The sequence below is a fragment of the Chenopodium quinoa genome, unplaced genomic scaffold (genome assembly GCF_001683475.1).
Source record: "Chenopodium quinoa cultivar QQ74 unplaced genomic scaffold, ASM168347v1, whole genome shotgun sequence".
Classification (NCBI taxonomy): Eukaryota; Viridiplantae; Streptophyta; class Magnoliopsida; order Caryophyllales; family Amaranthaceae; genus Chenopodium; species Chenopodium quinoa.
Genome location: NW_018745170.1, coordinates 1,747,200 through 1,770,686, shown reverse-complemented (window position 1 = coordinate 1,770,686; position 23,487 = coordinate 1,747,200). Strand labels below are relative to the sequence as shown.

Here is a 23,487-nt window from a genome sequence, read left to right as displayed (position 1 = left end):
TGCAGCGGAAAACTTTATTCTTTATTAAATAACCATAGTAAAAATTCGTTCATAATTCGTGACACAAAAATGACTCAAGCTTTTCCTAGCTAGGTGAAATTCCCGTGGACTCCCGTAAGCATCAATCAATTTCCACCTGAAATATTCACCTGTTTACCATAAATGATAAACAGGGCAAAGCCAAAACAAAAGCACGTATTAGCAAAATATGCTAAGTAAGTCATGTGTAAGATAAGTAAAACGTAATTTAAATCATTTTCGTTTAATTAATAAAAGAAATACCAATGCCGTATTCAAATAGAACTTTTCTAATCCAATTCTTTTAATACAAATTAAAACTCAATCGATTCATTCCAAACCAATTCCTCACTAAGTGTGCACACCCCCCAAGTGGTTTACTTTATAATCAATGGCCAAACTTGAGGAAAGACTAGGTCATGCAAAGTCCATAGTCTTCTCTAATCCATTCCCTAAGTGGGATTCAACATATCGATTGATTTATTTAAAAACTCTTCTTTAAAAATCCACAACAAACTTGCAAATCATTTCCAATAATTTCCAATCACAATTTAAGGCCCTTTTTAATTTAAATCCAAATTATTTAATTCAATCCGACATAATTTCATAATTTAATACGGAACATAATATCATAAATTCATACGGAACATAAAACATGATTTCATACGGAATGTAATAAAATATGATTTGATACGGAACATAATAATTTATAGTTTCATAATAAATCATAGTTTCATACGGAACATAAATTATACGGAATGTACACAAATATAATTTCATACGGAATAAATTATAATTTCATACGATCATAAAATGTAGTTTCATAATCAACTTTCGAAGGTATCAAACCACATAACGTACCTTGATCAACCTTGAGCGATTCACAACTACTTCTCTAAATCACGAACACCCTACACATAATTATAACCTTAATTAATATAAGGCTATCAAATAAACACAACAACTTAATTAAACGACCCTATATGTGCATGAATTAATTATCATTATATAAAATAATTTTTTGTTTATAATTTAAAGAATTTTTCTATTTTTATAAAATTAATTTGTGTAAGAAATAATATTTAGGAAAATGATTAGTAATATAAATAAGATTAAGAGAAAGGAGGGATTGAAGGATGGTGGAGGAACCAATGCAAGGGAGGAGCAAGAGTGGCTGTGGCCGGCTGGAGTGGCGGCTGCTGGTGGTTGCCGGCAGCAGGTGGTCGCCGGAGGTTTTTGAGGGGGAGGAGAGGAGAAAACCGTGAGAACAAGGGGAAAGAAGAAGAGAATTCTTGAGGTTTTTGGTGTGATTTTTGGGGTGTATGAAAGGGGTATTTATAGGTGTTTAGGGGATGGGTTTATGGCATTTTAGGGTTTATAAATTATGGAAGTTTTTGAGAAATAGAAATTAAGGTTTTTAAATATATGGAAGGCTATAATATTTATTTGATCATGAAATTCTATTTGGTAGGTTTTAAGCTTGGAGTGCAAGTATGACATAGAATCAAATAATTTTAGGTTTAAGAATAGAATTAAAGGAATTTAAAGGATTTTATTTTTAATAAAATAATTTAAAAATCTTTGTAGAAAAACCATGAATGGCCGAAAATATTGAGCAAAATATTACTCAATATTTTCGGACCTATTATGTTAGTTTAGGGATTTTATAAAATAATTTATTTGTCAAAAATTAAAGATTTAATAAGTTTATAGGTATTTGGAAGAATAAAATCAATTTTTCTTGCTAGATTATTAGGGTGGCCGAAATTTGGACTATACTAAGGTATAAAAATCAGATTTTTATTATATAAAATTTAAAATATTATTTGATAAATTTTGGAAACCATTTTATTTCATAAAAATAATTAATTTAGCATAATTAATAAAAATCAGATTTTTAATGTATAAAATCCGAAAATATGTTTCATTAGTTTAGGAATTGATTTTATTTTATGAAAATACTTTTACTTAGAGTAAAATCAGATTTTTAATTCGAAAATGATATTTATTTAGTTTTAGGAAATTAATTTCATTTCATGAAAATAATTAGTTTAGCAAGATATTAAGTAAAATTGGGTTTTATTGGAAAAAATCCGAAAATATATTTACAAAAATCAGATTTTTAAATTCGAAAATGCCTCTAATTTTATAAATTAATATAGTTTTGTTTTATTATTTATTTAATCAAAATACTATTTATAAAATTTTTAGTTTATCCATTTAATTAAAATAAATGGTTTAGGCGCCAAAATTCAAATATCATTTTGGCTCCAAAACTGAGATACTCTTAAGTTAGAAAATACGTCGAAAATACGAGACTAAATACTCTTTAATTTAGAAAATACCTTTCAAAAATACGGGGTATTACACTACGAGTATAAGAAATCCAAAAAAAATATACTAAAAAATATTTAAATGATAAACGCCTATAATAAAGTTTGATACCTATCATTATAAGATAAATTTTGGTAGTATTTATGATAAGAAATACAAATTGTTCGTTAATTATAATTAAATTAAAATTTGTGATACTTACCATTATAAATTGACACAACATACGACACAAACAAAATTTTGTATCAATAAAAAACCCCATCAAGCGAATTTTGGGTTAATTTTTGGTCATCAATGGCCGAGTAATTTTTAGCTTAATTTTTAAAATCCTATGGTTAAATTAGTATTTCTAATTATTATTTACATTGTATTAATTTGGGATACTCAACGATTATATGTTTATGTTTTATTTACTAAATGTTTTTTTACATGCAGATCTAACACATCATACGACACAAATAAAATTTCATATTAATACAAAACCCCATCAAGCGAATTTTGTGTTAGTAATTTTGTGTTAGTTTTAGGTCATCAATGTCCGGGTAATTTTTAAAATCTTATGTTTAAATTTATATTTGTAATTATTAGTTACATTGTATTTATTTAGGATACTTAACGATTATTTGTTTATGTAATGGCATACGATTAGATGTTGTATTCTTAATATATGGATGGCTTTGGTTATTTTTGGAGATGGTGAAAAAATTCCAATGCATAGATTTGATTTTATATGGCAACAATTTTTCATTTATTGGTAATATATTGATTTATTTTATATAAATGTAAAGATTTAATTGATATCAATTTTAGTTTGGCTAACATTTCACGGTTCAATTTATCCGTTGATGTAGTAGGTTGGTTGTGGACGAGGTTGGTGATTCTATCGAAATAAAAGATATGGTAAAACAATGAATAATGATTTAGGATTTAAAATATCAAAAATTTATCATTTCACATTAAAGATTTTATGTAACGGAACAAATATCATATTTACAATTTATTTATATTTAATAAATTCATTATAAATTATAGTAAAAAAATAAATAAATATTAAACTTTTGTAATTTTGTCTGAAACTATTAAATACAACAAATCAAATAATTAAAAATCTTAGATGAAAAAACCGTGCATCGCATGGGCTTCCATCTAGTAAATAGTAAACTTAGAATTATTCAGGGTTAACTGAAAGGTTGAATTATTTTGGGAGAACGGGGCAAAGGTTAGATTATTCTTATTATATTTTCCTAGTAAATATTAGTTTTAATAAATCATGTCCTATACAATAAATAAAAAAGAAAAAAAAAAAGGCCCATATAACTGTTTACCAGAACTCATTAAGCAAGGTAAGATACTTTTAATTTATTTATTAGTGAATATTAGTTATAAAAAAAAATATATACTGCCAAATCTTCCAGCTAATATTCCTAAACAAACGCCTAACTAATGATTATGTGCATACTAAAATAAATCAAAATAATATCATACAAATTATATATTCTAAATACATAATATTTTTGTTATTATCTTAAAATAACTTAAAATATCCTAAATATTTTGACATAACCAATGTCATACTCTACGAATGGTACTCCTAAATCAACAATAACAAAATTATATATATAACGGTATTTATGCTTTCAAAAAAAAAAAATATTAATAATAATAATAATAATAATAAGTGCATATAAGATAGAAACATCATCCAAGGGGTTTAGAGGAGGAATACTGTTAAATACAATTATAATAAAAAGATACCCATATATATATAAACTGATGCGTTGTCTATATAAAATAATAAAATCTTGATGCATTGACATGTATATAGTACATACCTGTGATAATCACCGGTTCATCCACATTAATCTCAAACAATAGCGATTGACAATTTAAAAGTAAGATACGATGGTATAATTTTTTTTTTCTTCTTTTGATTGATGCAAATATACAAATTATGAGAATAGAATAATGTTTTTTTTTTTTTAGATATGTAACGTAAACAGAATTTGAATCAGTTTAGTGTTTTAGATAAACTAGGAATCAGTTCTTTTTTACATTAATCTAGTAAGATAATTAATTACCCTAGGAATCAGTTCTTTTTTAAATTAGCAAAACTCCAACAGGTTCTCCACCTAAGCTTCCACCTTGGTCCAACTCAGACTCCATGTCATTGCACTAGTAGAAGGGCCAACACTACTCCCAGGTTGCAAGTTAGGGGACTTAAAGGCTTGCAGCACTTCACCGTCAACCAGATCTACTGGGCCACAGTCCCTAGTTTCAGATCCTGCATCAGCCACCCCTCCAACACCTTCAACAACCACAACAATAGAAGAACTCTCCCCCAAGCCAGGTTTTTGAACCAGATCAAAGGCAGGAGTTGGGTGAACAACTTCCTTAGGTCTAGAAACCACCTCCAATGGCTTCTCTTCCTCATCGCTAGAGATATACTCCACTAGTTTGACCCCTCGAATCCTCTTCCTAGCAATCAACGAAGCGCGACGAATTGGTTTCATAATGCCGGATCCTCGCCGAGGTTTGTACTTTTGGGGAGAAGAACGAGCCTTGGAATTTTTCCTACCAGATCCAAGGGACTCATAGCAAAAAAGGTCTGGGCTCTCATCATTTGGAGCACTCATGCTGAAGAACAAGGTAAATCGAGCAAAGAAAATAAAGAGAGAGAATGGAGAAAACCCAGAAAACGAAGAGAGAGAGATAGATCGCCGTAGGAGAGAGAGAAAGTTGGGAAAATGAAGAACTAGGGTTGGGGGGTTTTCTGGAGAGTTCTCTAGAATTCAAAGAGCTCAACCATCTTCATCAGATGAATTAAATGCAGATGCATTCAATGAAGGTGGTTGGGGAATTGGTGAATTTAAAAGGTTGGAATTAAATTTAGTGGGAAGGGTTAATTTAATTAATCTTGTGTCAAGGATAATGAAATCGGATTTGTAGTGTAAATAAGGTGTTTTTTTTAAAAAAAAATAAAAATAAAAATTTAAGGATATAATGTTCATTTTGCACCCAAAAACTTACTTAAAAAGGAAAGAAAAAATTTCTGTTGCGAGTAATGTGAAGCAGCCATTTTTAACAAATGTTGCGAGTTATGCGAAGCGGAGGTAGTATTAGTTTTGTAGTATTAGTTTTGAGTGAAGCTGAGTGAGAAGAGGAGAGAAAAGAGAAAAGAAGAGTTGCAAGATGAAGGACTTGCTACTCGAAACTATGGAGAAAGAGTCTTTAGCTAGTAATAGGTTGTTGTTGTATTGTAGTAAAGAGTCTTTGTCTAAAATCTCTTGGGGTCGAGATTTTTCCTCTTGTATAGGGCCAAGAAGTTTTCCATACAAAAATTTCTCTTCACATTTTGAGTTCTTTAAGCTTTCGTTTTTAAATTTCGCAAAAAAATAGCTAAATAGTCAAACTACAATTCACCCTCCCTCTTGTAGTATTCATAGGGGTACACCGTACATCACGGGGCACCTCCCGGCACAAAACTAATGGTCTTTAAATTCTTTTCGCTTTTTAACTAAAACAATACATACTCTTTTCTACAAATATTGCAACAAGGATGAAATTACGCATCCTAAAGCACATTTTATATGTTAAATATCTATAATTATATAAGAGTAAAAATTATAAAAAGTTGATACTGTGAAAGTATTTTATGAGACAAATCTAACAAGACCCTACATGACTATATTTTACTTTACGTATAAATTAAATATGTAGTCAAACAAGCGTGATGAATAGTGCAAAAGTCCAGTTGTTGCAATATTACTAGAACGGAGGAAGTATTAAAATTGAAAACAATCTTTTTTTTTTTAAATGGTTTTTTTTTTTAATTTTTTTTATCACAATATTTATTTCTTTCACATTACTTACTTAAAAAATCTAAACAGTCAAATTGTTGCACTTTCAAAAACAAAATTGTATAGATCCGTTGTATAAAGTGTATCAGTAGCCATTAATAAAATGCTCCCCTTTACTCTTTGATCTAAAAAAAGTGTAATAATTTGACTAATATACAGGTTTGTTTTTTAAGTTGCAACAAAAGAAAATTTTTAAATCTCACAAATAATACTCTTTGTTGTAATAAAAAAAAAAAAAAAAAAAAGAAAAGAAAAAAAAGAGGTAATAGAGTTTTTACTTTTGTAAACAAGTGGATTAAATAGAGTAAAATATTGTTAGGAATCTATGTTACTACTTTAAGAAAACCCCAAAAAAAAAACTAGGTTGGATAAAAAACTTAGCTCTGATACCATGTTAGATAATCTCAAACTCCTTGAATTGGAATGTTTACCATTGATTCATATATATAGTGTTACAACAATGAGACCTAATCACGTTAGGAATATTCTATTTACAAAATCACAAAATTATGTCCTTCTCTACAAAATAATATCTACTCCCTTCGTTTCTTATTTCTTGCAACATTTGCCATTTATGGTTACTTCACATTTCTTGCAACAAGGTTTTTTTTTCCTTTTATAGTAAGTTTTTTAAGTGTAATTTACCATATTTACCTTATTATACTCTGATTAATGGGTGGATTTATACTAACCTAAAAAGTAATTACTCTCCTAATATCTTATCATCTTTTAATCCTTCCCACCAAAATTCATCAAACCCTAACTCATCCATATTAATTCATTCATCAGATTAAAGAACAAAACTTGTTCATCTTCCCAACTGCTGCATTCATTGCCATCTCTCCACCAACCTGCATTAACTCCATGGCCACTCTTCTCTCTCAATTGCATATAAATTTGCTTCATCCTCTTTCTGGTTCCTTCGGAACCCTAAGTCTGCTTCACTGCTCTCCTTCTCCGCAACCTCACCTCTTTCAGCATTACGCCTTTCTTAGTCCCAGATCTGTTGTACAATCTTCACCAAAATGAGTTCCACTAACCTTAAAGACGCTTCCCTTTTTTGCTTTGAGAATCTCCCACTAGAAGAACTGAAAGACAATCTACCTCCTAGAGCCACAAGGTACATCTGTAAATGGGAAACTGCAAAATGAAACCTGTTCGTCGCGCTAGGACAAGGCCTCTCCGTCACAGGCACATTCGCGGTGCGAAGCTTACTAAGTATATTTCATCATATGATGAAAGTGTGGCGAAGTCAGATCTTGTAGACAAGAACCTAAAAAGGGCGTTGATGTGATAGATCTGGAAGGTGAGGCTGCCGGGGAGGCATCTGGGACGGTTGTTCAGGCTGGGTCTAAAGTTGATGGCCCAGCTGAGTTCCCTGCAACTGTTGAGGCATCTGCTTCTGCCTCAAAGGCGATGCTTGAGGAAGCCAAGTCCCTGAATTCCAAGCAGCAGAATAAGGGCTCCCTTTCGAGGATGAAAAGGGTAAGATCCAGCTTCCCTGTTGATCTGGAGAATTTTGACGAAGGCTATCAGCATTTATGAGGGAATGTCATCCCGAATGGTTTGCTGACAAGTGACCCTACAGCGTATAACTCTTCTTACCCTAATTTTATTCTAGTCTATTTAATTATTGTTAATTTTTTGCATTTGAACTGTGGTTTGAGTCCTTGATTCTCTGCTGGTTAGTCTTTACTTGATCGTGTTAGTCAGTATGCAATTATGATGAAAATGAGTCATTTCCAAATGAAAATACATGTTGTCATGTGTGATTTGTTGGATAATTATGTGGAATATGAGTCCTTTTGTCTGAGTAATGAGGTGAAATACCTAGAACTAAGTACTGGTTGTTATATGATGCATTGATATGGTTAAGAATTGGCCAGGGGAATGTGATATTGATGAATGATGATCAATTTTTTTTTTTTTGATGTTGTTATGGATTGAATGTTTCACCTTAAGGATGAATTGAGTCCCTACAATGTTCTCAATGATATGCTGATTGAGTGAACAACCATGCTGGAAGGTGGAAAGGGCATTTATTTGGTTGGTGTCTGAGTCCCCCTATTTCATGCCCCTTGTTTCTGTTTTTTTACCAAATGATGAAGGGATTCATTTGAATTGGAATTGCTTATGGTTGATTTGCCCCATCTTAGTTCATTTAAACTTGGTGTAGAGGTAACATCATAATGCAATGGTTTTGATATAAGCATACCCTTCCTGATAGTATTCTGAACTTGGTCTTACTACCATAACTTGCTAGAGTTTCCAAAAGCTTTACTACATAAAGTTAGCAACATTGTTTTCAAAAGCATGACCCCCTTCCCCTTTTACATGACTGCTTTATAAATATCTACTATGCATGATCAAAGTACACATAACCAAAGCATTAAAAACATAACAACTTCAAAAATAACTAGTGACTAATGAGCATAATTTGGTGTTACCATGGTCTTCAAAATAATTCTGAGGTTATGTGTGGCAGTCACTGTGTTCACTTGTTTGTCCCCTTCACCCTCTGTTCAATTAGCATCCACTTCCATGTATGCATCTTCCCCTGTAGCATCTGTTGTTGGAATAAACATAGTGTCCAGATAAGTAACAACTTGGTGTACAAGTTCTCTGGAAACATGTATATGCTTTGGTAGAATACCTAATCTGTCCAGCTTTTTCTTCTTCATATGTGGAGGTTGGAAGTTATTTCCCCCTTGCTTTGTGAGGATTTGAATCATAATTAACTGAAGTGTAAGCCATATGTACTTGTTCACCTTTGTCTCAAAAGCATTGTACGCATTAGTGACTTCCTTGTTTAAGTCATCCAAGTTGTTAGAAAAGGATTGGTATTGGAGTGATTGGATGACTTCAAATAACCCTAGGTTTAACACATTTAAGTCAGGTGACTGTGCTGGCTGGTACACCATTTCAATGTTGAAACCATTTGCATGACATGCATCAATGAATTCCTGACCTTTAGGAATCTGATGAGGCCTTGCATTATCCCATTGTATTTTGATGTTCTTTGGTAAACTGGCTGGCCATTGTTCCTGTATTGCTGGAATGATGTGTTCCATCAACATGTTTTTGACTGCATCTTTGTTCACATTCTGCACAGCCTTTGTTTCCCATGTACCAGCATCTCTGTTCTTGGTTTTCTTCTTTGCCATTTGTTTTGTGACAAATGGAAATATTCCATACTTCCCATCATGCAATAGAGTCTCATTCCTTGCTGTTAGTTGAGACGAACCCTACAAGAGGGGGATGAATTGTATGTGAGTTCCTATTGACTACTTTTGCGGAATTAAAACAGAATATAAAGGAACTTTGCAAAGCACACAAGATTTTATGAGGAAATCTTCCAGGGCCCAACTAGAAGTAAAACCTCGACCCTCCAAGGGATTTCAAACACCAAAACACTTCACTATAATAGGGCAAACTCTTCTAGTTATAACCTATTATAATCAGACCTTTCTCACAAATTCCTGACTGAACTTGCTACACGATAGGACCTTATCCTACCCAATCTAAATCCCAGACTTAGATTCTAATTGACACTCCCTGAATGTCTACTCACTCAGCTTCAATCTAGAAGCTTACAGTCTATATGCAATAAGCTAAACACACACCCAAACCAAAACAATACAAACTATTGACTCTAATATGTGATAGGAAAGCTACACATGGAATTCGAAACTAATATGACAAAGTTTAGACTTGGCGAACTTACATTTAAACGCTCTCTTCAGATTCTTCACGCATAAACTCACAAGTTGTGTAAATTATGAATTCTACTTTATATACAAGAAGTACTCGTATGTAAAGTAGGATTTTCAAAAAGACAAATTATAATACTATCAATTTCATAAAACACATTTTGTAAAAATCTTTTGTAAAGAAAATCTTTTTAGAAAACTTATCAAAGATATAATTTACGAAAAGAATAATATCATGTAAAACCAGATTCTATAAAATCTTTTTAGGAAATTGAAAACTTATCTTTTATAAACTTTCCATTTTTAAGCTTGTCAAGCTTTGTCACGCCTCTAATAAATTCCATGCATAAACTAACCTAACATATTTACAATAATCCTTAGATAAATAAACTTAACAAAAAGACTTATATTCTCTAGTTAGATTATCTCATTAATCGTTGTACGTTTACTTGGGCTTCACGCAGACCAAGATTGAGTTCCTACTGTCCTTCACTCTCCAGCTCCTTGCTGGAACTTTGCAGGCCAAGTTCTTATGGAACTTGCTATCTTCAACGCAGACCAAGTCAATCTTCTCAACTTGCTGTCAAGCTCTTGTTAGAAAACTTCTCTTCATGTTCCTATTGGGGAACTCAGTTAGTTCCACTGAGGAACTCTTCTTCTACTTTCTTTAACTTTTCTTGGATTCTCCTTGTGTCTTTATAGACAGATTACTCTTCCACTTCCCAAGTCAACTTCACCTGTTCTAGTTACAACACTTAGAAAAATCACATTAGTTGAAGTTTGCTTTTATTCATCATCATCAAAACTTTTAAGCTTCAACATACAAGGGTTTCCCAATCTTACCCATAAACATTACCTTTACTTTGTATCTCTTTGATTGTTGGCACCTGTATGGATCTTCTTCTTTGGGTAGGAGGTATAATTTCTTGTTTTTGGGTTCAAGTAGAACCATTTTTCATCAATATGTATGGTTTGTTGCATATCTGCAAATTTTGGGTCCCCATGAGCTGGAACTGGATTGATGTGACTTAATACCCACTTCAATTTGGCAATTTTGTGGATGGATGTCAAAGCTGGATGGTTTGAATTTGTGTGAGTCCTCAATCTGCCCTTCTTCCTTAATCTGTGAATTGTTGAATGTGATACATTCAGTGCTCCAGTGTAGCTTCTCTCTGTTGTCCTCTTGTATAAAGGGACAGATTGTAACCACTCATCAGAATATTCTTTGGGGTTTGGCCCTGTTCTGCAAAGTTTTTATTGACCTGACATTAATGACATTCCCCTGGGCTAGTTGTTTCTTAATCTCTGCATGTAATCTGGACATTGTACTTCTGTGAATGTTGAATTTCCTTGCTTGTTTGGATAAAAAAAACCCCTTAGAATTTCACCCCTTGCATCTGTAACAGAATAGCATCAACAATTTCTCTTTTCTGTAGCATGGCAAGGTCTCTCATTTTTCTCTCCTTGACTGCTACCTTGCTGGTTATTTACAGTTTGTGAGTATGCCCATTCTGCATCATATTGCTCATTTGAATCAGTGCTTGTATCTGTAGAATCAGTCCATCCCCCTTCTGCATCTTCCCTAGTAATTGTTCAATCCCAAAAAATTCTTCTTCAACATCAATATCCATTGACAGATGATAACTTGTTTGCCTAGGTCTGAAGATGGTGATGAAGTGGAGGATGCAATTTTTTGGACAACTCGAACTGAACCATCCTTTTGTATGTGTGAAGATGATGATGCTGCCCCTAATTTAGCACTAATTATAAGTAGGAAGTTAGTTTGTAGGTATTGAAGGTAGTTTTAGAAATTAACTAGTGCTAAATTTTGATGTTGAAAATGATATGCATGTTTTGGGGTTTTTTGATGTGTCCTGCGGGAGAGTTACAACACCGAGACTGACCTCCAACTATCTGTACCTGCAAAACAACGGAGATTCCCAAGGGTGGGAGTTCCGCCTCCGACGATCAAGTTAGAACGTGTTTGAGGAGTATAGTGCGGAAAGTAATAACCCCTCCTGAGTCAGGAGGGTTCTGCAATGAGGATTGCTTAGTTAATAACCCCTCCTAGGTCAGGAGGGTTTGGCAATGAAGATTGCTTGGTTTTTTAGAGTATTGAATGTGTATTCAATGTATGTTCTCTATATTGTGTATTGTGTTTTTTATATCTTGTCTTCTTATAAATGAGGATGACTCCTCTATTTATAGAGAAGATGATCAATCCCTTTCTAGGGTTTGGTGACACGTGTCAGCAAGCTAGCGGGACACATGTCGCGTTGACAGTGGTCCGCTTGTTAGGGGTATTTTACCCCCAAACATTATTAAAGGTAGAGAAAGTTGTGTAAAAACTTGGTAAATAATTGTTGTCTTTTGAATTTTTTATACTCTCCTTTAGAAGGGAATGTTAAAAGGGGAAAAAAAATGAAGGGAAGTTGATTTTCAAATTTTGGTGAAAATTTGGAAGGAAAATGTCCACCCTCTCAAAATCAGATTTGTTGAAAAAATTTAAAATATAGGTAGACCCAACAAAATTCCCTCCTTTTTAGTACTTAATCACATGCACTTAAAAGGTGCTTTAACCCCCCTTAAAAGTTTTGACTTGGGAAATGTGCAACCCTCTATTACAAGAAATAAGAAACGGAGGGAGTAGGATATTTATCATATATTCTAAAAAAAATAAATAAATAAATAAATGACGTCGTTTGTAGGCGAATCAATCCCCTTAAAGGCTAAAACCCTACAGAAACCCCAAAACACTAGACTCCATTCTTCAATTTCTCAGATTGCCATAATTTTTCTCCATTATATTTCTGTAACACCCATTTGAAGCTTCATCAATATTCTTAATCAATTGAAATAACCAGTCTTTCTGCCAAACCCATTTATGCAGGTTGTTTAATTCTGCTTTTCAATCAAACCCCAGATGAAATCTTTGAGAGTTTTAAGAAATTTGTCATCTTTATCTTCCAAACCCCCCAACAAAACCCAGTTCAATCCCTCATTTTTGTGCCAATTTTTCTCTGCTCAATCCCAATTAGATCAACCAACAACCTCTGAAAATGAAACTGACAATGAAGCTTCAACTTTTGACAGTTCCCACTTCACTCTGCCATCAGAAAACACCCAAAAGTTGAACCCCATAAAGGTGGAACCCACTTGGGATGAGAGCTTTAGGGCCAGGGTCAAGAGTAAGGTGTTTGGGGAAGAAGAACCCACAAAGGGGAAATTGAAGATTAAGAAGAAGAAGGAGAAGGTGGGGAAAGGCGAGGAGGTGGTGGAGGAGGAGGAGGAGAGGAAGCGGGTGCTAGCTCGAGCGCTACTCGAGGCGGCACTTGATGTGCCCGATGAGGATGATGAGGAGGAAGAGGGCTTGGAGGTGAAGGTGGAGGATCAGAAGTCCTTGTCAGTTGGAATTATTGGGGCTCCTAATGCTGGTAAATCAGCACTGACTAATTACATGGTTAGTCTTTTTCTAATTATGTTTGTTATTGAGGTTTTTTAAAGTTGATTTTATTGCTATGATAGTGTGATTTCTGTAAATGTATCAATTATTATGCTAAGATATCAAGATTTTACATAGCAATGAGGTTTTTGGTGCTTTGAATGTCTTTCTAGATTGTAACTAGGGTGCCTCTAATATATAGAATTGCATTGTTGAGTCATTGTTTACTATTGTTATTAGGTGCTCAATGCAATGGGATGATGGAGTTTAAGAAAAAATGTTAATGTCTTAATGTGTCAATATAGTTGCATTAATTGTAAATGGTCCGTGCTTTTCAGTTTGAAAACCTTAGAGAACGGATGGTATTGACTGTATGAGAGCTCAAGAAGGTAAAGGTTTAAGAATATTATAGATAAGAGAGAATGGAAGCAACTTTCTGTCTGTGGTAGTTGTTCATGAAACAATAATTCTATTCAAATGTTGGGATGTAAATGTATTCTTATGAAAGGAAGGTCTGAATGTCATTGGAGTTACATATGATTTTTTGTTAAAAATGTGTTTATCCTGGCTTAATTCTCTGTTGGTTTTAATGCAAATGGCTGTTGCTTTACATGTATTGCAGGTTGGGACTCAAGTTGCTGCTGTTTCACGTAAGACAAATACAACTACCCATGAAGTTTTAGGGGTGATGACCAAAGGAGATACCCAGATTGTATGTTTTGTTCTCTAATTGTTCAAATATGTATAATTGTTGATGTTGCTTTGCCCTATCTCTATAAGATCTAATAACCTCACATAATTGTAATTCTAGATTATCTTTGAGAACGAGATTCATGTAAACTCACAGTATGAGCACAGTAGTGCACACGTATGATGTGCTAGTTAACTTGCCAATGAACCTTACGCATGTCATTATGCCAGACTCATACCTTGCCTAGTAAAGAAGGTGGCTCAGGCACAGGGCCACACAGCCCTCCGCTCACCAGGAGGAGCTCATACCATACTGTGCTTTAATATTGTGGACTTGTAGCCCTTTTAAAAGAGAATCGACCTTTTAATTTTTTGTTGGTTACTGATTGCAAAACATGTTGCATTAAGCAATATAGGTGGAATCAATTATGGTGAAAAAAATGGATGATTGAAGGGAAATTCTACATGGTGGCCTTCTAGATTGAAAATTCTATTTAGTGGCCTTCTAGATTGAAAAATTCCATTTGGTGGAAACTTTTGTTGGCCATAGTTTTTAGTTACCCCCTAATATGGTATAATTTAGTGTCCTAAAGTCATTAAATAGCTAACCCTTTCTGATTTTGGGCTTATCTTTAACCCTAATCCCCTAAATTACTAACCTACCCCCAAATAAATGACTAACCCACACCACTACCGTCCACCCACACCCAAAACTAGCCCCTCCCCCCTCCATTATTCCCTGCGAGCCCGCCCCGCACCCAGCCAACCATCCCCCTTCCTCCCTCTATCGTAGAAGCTCCAACATCCCCCTTCATTCGCTGCTTCGCCTTCCTTCATTCACGCACACCAGCAAAGCACGACTGTCACAAGTCGTTGCCCACCAAAGCCAAGCCAACACCAACACATGGCAAACAACCCCTGCCCTCAAATTGTAACCCTCCACTTTCCTCCCTCAATCGCTGCTAAAGAAAGCATCAATGGAGGGGAAAAAAGCTCATAGTACGGTTCAATGGAGGGGAGAAATGGTGTGGGTTGTAATGGGGGAAGGGGGTGGGATGATTTAGGTGGTTGGGGTGGGTTTTTGGGTGGTGGGCTTGGTATCTGGTGAAGTGGTGGATTCAAGTGGTGGAGGTGGCCGGGTTTTCGAGGTGGTGGGGGTTTGTTTCGGGTGAAATGGGTGAATTTGGGTGGTGGGGTTGGTTTCGTGGCAGGGCGGGTGGGTTTTGGGTGGTGGGGTTGGTTTCGGGTGAAGGGGTTGATTCGAGTTGTGGAGCTAGCCGAGTTTTCTAGGTGATGGTTGCTTAGTGGCTGGACGGTTGTGGGGTCAATGCTGGTGGTGGCTTAGTGGCTGGACGGTTATGGGGTCAACGGTTGTGGTGGCTAGGTGGTGGTGTGGTGTTGGCGAAGGGGTAAATTAGTAATGTAATTCATTTAGGTTAAGAAATTAACCATAAACCAAAGGGTTAACCAATTTAATGAGAATTTGCCCACTACCTAGAGTTGATCAAATGTAGAGGGTCACTAGAAACTATAGCCAAAAAAACTTTCCACCAAATAGAATTTCCTAATCTTAAAGACCTCCATGTAGAATTTCCCATGATTAAAATAAGGAGGTGGCTTATTCCCTTTCATAAATTTAGCTTATCTTGCTTAATAGAATAAAGGGGAAGCTTTGTAACTTCCTTGTGCGTCAATTGAAATTAGTATTTGTGAAAATGATTTTGTATCTTGAGCATGCAGTTCTTGCTCTTTTATGAAGAGGGGACTAGGGATTGTCTTTAATGGAATTTTCTTTAACTCTTATGATTGAGGGCTCTATTGATTACTCTTTCCTGTCTCTTAAGATCTTGGTTTTATTGTATCTATACATATAATGTTGCATTGTTATTTCTTCTAATATATTTTTGAAGGGGCATCAAGCCAGATTTTTATAGGCATGTGTCAGTATTATATGCTAATTTCCTGTACAGTGTTTCTTTGATACCCCAGGACTGATGCTTAAAAAGAGTGGATATCCAGCTAGGGATATTAAAGCTCGTATTGAATCTGCCTGGAATTCAGTTAATCTATATGATGTGCTCATAATCATCTTTGATGTTCATAGACATCTCACCAGGTTAGTTTTTTATTATAGTTTATAGAGAATTTTCCCATTCTACTGACTGCCATCTAAATTTTTTTGTTATGATATGCATGTTGCTCTCTGCCAATTTTGCTGAGCTACTCCAAGTTGGATTAATCGTAATGTTTAATTTCTGAACTTTCATTGAGTTTGGGCATAGGGTTTTAGCAATTGATACACTGATTTAGTCTATGCATATGCAACTTCTGTGACTAGTTATGGGTTTTTTCTCACTTGTTTTTGAAATAAATCTTGAACTGAGAAAGTAAATCACCAGGGAATAATTCTATTTCAGGATTGGATTCTGCAAAAATCTTTTAGCTTTACTTGTATATTGCTTCCTTTGCTCTTGGGAATATGTAAATCTCAATAATATCTTATGTGCCTAAATGTCAGTCCTTAATGATCTTAGTCTTGCTAGAATGTTCAAAGTAAATTATATTCTATCAGTAAGGTTTTCCGAACCTACTGAGATGGTGGATTCCAGTAGCTCTTTTCTTGCATATGTTTGCTTTTGGTAATAATCCGAGTATGATAAATATGGTGCAGTAAACTCATAAAACTTTATACTTCATATAATATTGCTTCTGAGGTAGAGATTTGTTGAGGTTTTTCTGGTATCTAATGTTTTGCAGCTTATATTTGTCTCTTGATATTTGATCACAGCTGCAAATTTTAATCGATTAAACTTGTCCAATATGTGTCATTTATTGCAATGATGTGTGATGATAACTATATTTGTGTTCTTCATGGTGTTCCATATGTATGATTCTTCATGCATGCCTGTTCATAATTCCATTTGTATTATCTGAGCTCACAAAGTAAGTCATAACTTATCCTTAATTGAACCTTCAAATCTGTCCTTGATTCTCAGGCCTGATTCAAGGGTCATAAGACTAATAGAGCGCATGGGGTCTGAACCTAATTTAAAACAGAAGCGTATTCTCTGTATGAATAAAGTTGATTTGATTGAAAAGAAGAAGGATTTGCTGAAGGTCTCTGAACAATTTAAGGATTTGCAAGGATATGAAAGGTAGATTACCTTTTTAATTGCTTTGCATATATATTGGGTTTTAGCTCTGCAGCAGAAAAGCTGGTTTTCTGATTTGCTATGTTCTACTAGGGTTTTCATGATATCTGGGCTGAAGGGTTCTGGCGTAAAAGATCTTTCTGCATATCTGATGGAGCAGGTACCTCTTGTACTTCCCATAATAAAATTTGTGTTAATGCTACACTTTCATACTTGGTTACAACGAAACTTGAATAGGAATTTTCTTGCACACATCCCTGTTACCTTTTCATTTCTAAGAACTTATATATCAAATCTTAGGGGGTTTAGTGACATAAGTTCTGGTTAGTTGAATGCTTGGGTCAATATGGGTACACTAGTACTAGTTTCATTCTTGAAGTTCCTTGAACTAGGCTCTTTGTTGCCTAAGCATTAAAGATTTTTTCCCCTGATTCTGGTTGATTCTATTTTGGCATGCATCGTATCTACATCTCATGACTGTGACTTTGTCTTTTTCTTTTGATGCTTGTACTGCTTAGTATTCTTTATTTTGACATTTAGTTGTCTTTTGAGTAGGTTTCCCTACCTTCCAACAGTATTCTAGATGGATATATCTACAATTTGGAGTGGCAGTGTCTTATTTGCAAAATAAAAATGCCTTATTGTTGTTTTTTGACAATGTAGGCAACTGAAAGACCTTGGGATGAAGATCCATTCACAATGAGTGAAGAAGTTATGAAAAACATATCCCTGGAAGTAGTCCGTGAGAGGTTGTTAGATCATGTGCATCAGGTAGTGCATTTTACTTCCTCTACATCTTTTATCGGATTCTCCCTTGCATTATTTTTCTTGTGTTGCATTTTTGAGTTGGAAATTTGGCATTGCTAAGCACATTTGACCAGTGCTGTATATCAGAGATTTTTAGAACTTATCAACTAATTTTTATTTATTTATATTTTTTGGCAGGAAATCCCGTATGAAATAGATCACCGATTGGTAGATTGGAAGGATTTGAGAGATGGATCGTTAAGGATTGAGCAACATTTTTTAACTCAAAAAGAAAGTCAACGCAAGATACTTGTGGGGAAAAATGGCTCAAAGATTGGGTATGTCCTCTAAATTTAGTTTCTGTTTCCTATGTTACTTTGATCCAAAGACAAGGGTATATCAATTTTTTTGATACGGGAATAGGGGACTTAGTTAACCTAAGTGAAAGACTGGAAGTAGTAATCAGCATAGGTAATTGGGTATGCCCCATGCTTGTCAAGTTGATTGAATGGAGCTGACCGCAGCCTTTGTTGCCATTCTTTCTTTTGACATTCTTTTGTCTCTCTTTCTCTCTCTCTCTTTTCAATTACTTCTTTTTCATTTGCATGTAACTGAGTATTCAAAATAAGTATTACTTTCCTGAAAGTCACCCAATATCCTGATAAGTGAAAATTACCTGCCGTAACAGTTTCTATTTTGATATATTTTGGCAAATTCCTGTATGATAAATTGATAGTGGGAGAGTTGTTCCTCCATGGGGTTGGTTGAATGTTATTTTCCAAAGAGGTATTCTTGTGCGGGTTGACAAAATTATTATCTGTTTGAAATAGTTGTCTGCAAAGAAGTAATTTTGTAGTTGCCACAGAGTTCAGTCCTCATTAATGATTTTGAGGATAAGTTGATGTAAAACCTTAGTGATGAACTTCTGCTAATTTAAAGCCCTGAAAATAATATATCCCCTCTTATTGATTCTTTCCCTAATCAAAATATTTCGGCCTTTTGAACCTTGTTTACTGTAGGATTGTTGGTTTGTATCATGACTCACTTTTGTATTTTGGAATTTTATTTTTGTTAACTTCTACTGAATCACTACTCCCAGTGGCTTCAGATCAGGTTTCAGTTTTAGGAACTGTTTGTACCCAGTTCTGATTTCAGTTTCAAAGTTTTGACCTGATAGTGTTTCGTCCTAGCTAGTTTTTAAACAATTGCTTTGTATGCAAGTCAAATTTACTCTACTAAGCAAATTAGCTTGGGCTGCTTGACCTAAGTTATTTTTCCTGTGATCATCCATGTGTATGCACTGAATACATGTGTATTGTTCATGTGATTTGTCATTAGGAGGATTGGTATGGAAGCAAATGAGCAGCTAAGGTCGATTTTTAAGAGAAATGTCCATCTCATCCTGCAGGTTAGATTAAAATAGCATGGATTCTGGAAGCTCTTATACTTTTTGTTGTATATATATCAAGCATTCCCGAATTGTTATGTATTCCATTTTTTCAAGTCAATACATCAGTTATAGGTTTATATTTTCTTTATTGTTTGACTTGGAAACAACTAGGAGATAAATGTATCTCAGAACTACAGCTTGGAATACCCTTGTTCATTTTCTACAACTTTTTATACACAAAGTTTTGATGAATTTCTATATATCGGTTTGTATTTGAACAAATGTGATTTTGAGTGATTTATGTAGCAAGTCTTCACAAACTTAAACTTCCCATAGCTTCAAATCTCAGAGATATCCTATCAAAATCATAGTAGAGTAGGTATTAAGTTTTTTTAAGCTGAAAATGGCATCCTGTTAGTCGTTAATGAGAATGCTCTTATAATAGTTGCCATCCCATGCTCTTTCAGTTACTCGAATTTTTGTACTGCAAGGACATTAGGAAGATTATCTTGCTATATAGTTCTATAATGTCAATACAAATTCTTTCGTCAATATGTTAATTACAAAAGTTTTGCCATAAAGAATAGTATAGTGGTTCATGCACAGAGAATCTCTGTGTATATGATCGTGACAATTATAAACAAATAGTCTAATGTTGTATCTTTGCTATAGAGGCTATCTTTTATTCATCCTAAAATGTTTATTCCACACACCTTGGATGAAGGTCATAGTCACACACTTCACAGGAGAAAGACCAAAACCTTCCTTGCTTTTTGCAAGCATCACAAACATAAGCCTTTGCCATGTCTAATTTAAGCTCATGTACGTGCTTCGGGTCTTGAACTTTATGGGGCAATTTATCTCCTTCTTTCCTTAAAGAGGCCTCGATTCCTGCAATTCGTGGTTCTGTGAATGGGAATGCCATGGCTCCATACATGGAGATCATAGCCCTACCATTGGAGCTGATGGTTTTTCCATCTGGTCCAATTAGTATAAGGGTCGGTATACCTTTTATGTCAAAAATCCTTTTAAGGTCTTGCCGGGTTTTATCCTCGTACGGAATAGCTGGCCATGGCATGGTAGATAAGCTGCAGTTGAATTCATTGTGATCCCTATCAGTTGATATGAAGATTACTTCGAATGGTTGGTTTAGGATAGTTACAAGCTCCTTGTAAGACTGAATAAGTTGTGAGGTGAAATTTCGAGCAGGAGGGCACCAATGAGCTCCAAAATACAAGCCTATTGTCTTACCAACCAGCTCTGACACCAATATCTGCATAATCATTTAAACATGTCCTTATTAGACGAGGAAGAAATGTATGTGTAAACGATGAGGTTAGGGGACGAGAAATGACTTGAGCTCTTATCAATTAGGAGTTAGGTGTCTGATACTCTGATTTCTCCACCATTTTCCTTTAGACAATGTCCAAACAGGTAGAAGGCTATAGTACTTTCTATGCTACTTGTACTCTTCATTTAAATCCGAGTACTGTTGTTGTCATTTGAACTTTAAAACGTCAGGGAAAAAAAAGATTAATGCTCAAGAAGACTTGCCACATTTATACCTTTCTTCCATTTCTGGAAATGATATAGTCCCTTCCAGCATGTGCCAAAAGCTCTTCAATTCTACCACCTCGACGCTTTCTCTCATCCATTGCTCTTAATTCATCTTTTCTTTCTCTTGTAAATGGAAAGGCATCAGCACCGTAATCTTCAACCAAACTAACAACATTATCTTCAACAATATTTCCATTGACACTAAGTGGAATCAGTGCTGGGATATGATTAATGTTGAATAGACAAGTTAGTCGTGTACAGAGGTTTAAATCGAATGGAACAGCAAGCCAGGGCATTGTTTCAAGATGCTTTTTGTATGCTTCTTCATCTCGGTCAGAGGATACAAATATTATCTCTAGATTTTCTCCAGTCTTCTTCAGAGAGTTGTACATTTGTATCAGACTGGGGGTAAAGGCTTTGCAAGGCCTGCACCAGTTGGCTGAGAAGAATAGACAGGCTGTTTTTTCCGTCTATAGCGCTCCAAGGTACCTAACCAGCAAGTTATACTCTTTAGCAACTTACAAAATCTTGCCTTAGCTAACCTTTTGAGGGAAAATTGATGAGAAACATCTCTCTAAGCTTTAGAAATCATGTTATGAAGTTAGCTAACCTTTTGAGGGAAAATTGATGAGAAACATCTCTCTAAGCTTTAGAAATCATGTTACGAAGACATACCAAGAACAAAATAACAAAGAATCTAGCAAATAGTAACTAGTCTACAGAAGTAATACCTTTCCACTAGCAGATGTGAGAAACTCAATACCTTCAGAAGCTAATATCTTGTTGAACCCATTTTGGCCAACAGGCACGGCATGATGATCAGGTCCAGCCATGGTGATAGGAACTAAATATGTTCTTGATTCTGTTCTCTCGTCTTTTAGGCACTTAATCATCAACAGAAAGAAGCAAAAAATTTGCAGAAATCATTAACCTCATAAGGATTTTATAAACTTCAACTGTAATTATTCAAAAGATATGTTGATTCTAAATATGTAAAGTAGTCAAAATGTGGTAAAAAAATTGTTTGAAAAAGTCTACTAGGACATTCAAATTTGATTTAATGGTCTGTTGTTGTACTCAGGTTATTTTGGTTGAGAGAAAACCTCAAATTTAGTTGGTTAAAAGTCAAAGTACAATTTTTCTTTTTTTTTTTTTTTTTTGGTTGAAACAAGCACGAGAAGTTTAGCACATTTGGGGCTTACAGTTGGTATATATTTTCCTAACATCAATATCAAAGTTTTATGAGGCACAAGCTGTCAGATAGATAGGATAATTCAGAATTAGATACCCTACCAGAGTATAGTTTTATTTCTTTGTTTTATACGCAGTACTGTGCATTATTCCCTTCGTCTCAAAATAAAATTTTCACATTTTTTTTACTACGGAGTACGGTAAGGTTGAATTCTGATTTCTGACCATCAAGATTATTTGAAGTTTGAATGTATTAATAATCAAAATTATTGAACAAGAACTTTCTCTAGAGATTAAGGGAGTACTGTCTTCTAAATCCTCTGAAAACTTTGTCAGCAAATTGAAACCATTCCAGCTTATCTGTTAATCTGTTTCACAATTATTCATTATTCTTTTTGGAGTTCAAATAGAAATACAGCTTATCTGAAACTAAACCCATTTCACAAGTACTGATTACCTTTTTTAGAACCAAATATCAAATTTTCCTGCCTTTTCTTCTTACTCAGAGACAAAGACGAAGAAAAAAGGAGAAAAAAAAAACATATATATTACAGAATATAATAATTTAACTCCTCAATAAACAGAAAAATTAGACAAAATGATAGAAAAGATTAGAATTTTATGCAAAATGAATCAATATTTACTATAAAAAGAAATTAAAGATTGAAGGGTATACCTCAAATTAAAGTTTTGGGGTGGTGAAGAATAACTCCTTTGATGAATATCAGCAAAGAAAAGCTTGGTCCCGGAAATAGAGAAGATAATGGATATTATTTATTTTGTGACAAAGTGACCAAAGTAAGCAAGGCAAGTTAAAGCTTGAGCTTTATTTATTTATGTGATAAACTGACTTGGGAAGTTGGTATTGCTTGGAATATCCGAATTTATGGCTTTGTTTCAATCCTATTACGCGTCTTTATCGCTCTTTTCCAATTTAGAGTGTGTTTTTTTAGTGAGAGAATTGAGCATGAAAAGGACGGAGAAGATCATGGCAAGGGCAATCGGGATTCGTTTTGGATCATATTCGAGTGATAAGTAATATTGGTGATATTTGAGTTTGTTTATGTTTAGCTCTTTTTCCTTTTTGTTAAAAGGGTAAATTACGGGGGAGGGTCTTCCACCCTATCACAGGAATGGAGATTATGAGGAGTCGAACCCCCATCACATGGGTGGGGGTGGGGGGGGGGGGGATAGGGAGAGATGAAGGGACTAACCATCTTCTCGCCCCTCTTTTTCCAATTATCTTATCAGTATAGAGTATAGAATAGCAAACATTTTTTTTGGGTGTATGGGGTTCACCAATGAGAATATCATCGATTTTTTGTATTTAGAAAAAGGTAATAAAATAATATTGTCGTAGTTCTTTTGTCAAATGGTATGTCCCAATGTTTTTAGTAAA

At 34.4% G+C, this 23,487-nt stretch overlaps 2 protein-coding genes and 1 pseudogene across 2 annotated transcripts; 1 reads left to right on the top strand and 2 right to left on the bottom strand.

Annotated features, from left to right (window-relative positions):
- Nucleotides 1–8,731: 8,731 nt before the first annotated feature.
- Nucleotides 8,732–9,373, bottom strand: LOC110710225. The gene has a single exon (XM_021888497.1). The coding sequence runs from the start codon at nt 9,371–9,373 to the stop codon at nt 8,732–8,734; it is 642 nt and encodes a 213-aa protein (XP_021744189.1).
- A 2,994-nt stretch (nt 9,374–12,367) lies between these two features.
- Nucleotides 12,368–19,622, top strand: LOC110710464 (GTP-binding protein ERG-like). Its single transcript, XM_021888769.1, has 8 exons — nt 12,368–13,379; nt 13,984–14,073; nt 16,022–16,167; nt 17,048–17,206; nt 17,297–17,363; nt 17,867–17,974; nt 18,149–18,288; nt 19,289–19,622. The coding sequence occupies exons 1-8, from the start codon at nt 12,843–12,845 to the stop codon at nt 19,371–19,373; spliced, it is 1,332 nt and encodes a 443-aa protein (XP_021744461.1). The 5' UTR covers nt 12,368–12,842; the 3' UTR covers nt 19,374–19,622.
- A 213-nt stretch (nt 19,623–19,835) lies between these two features.
- On the bottom strand, nt 19,836–22,758 carry LOC110710465 (annotated as a pseudogene).
- Nucleotides 22,759–23,487: the final 729 nt, after the last annotated feature.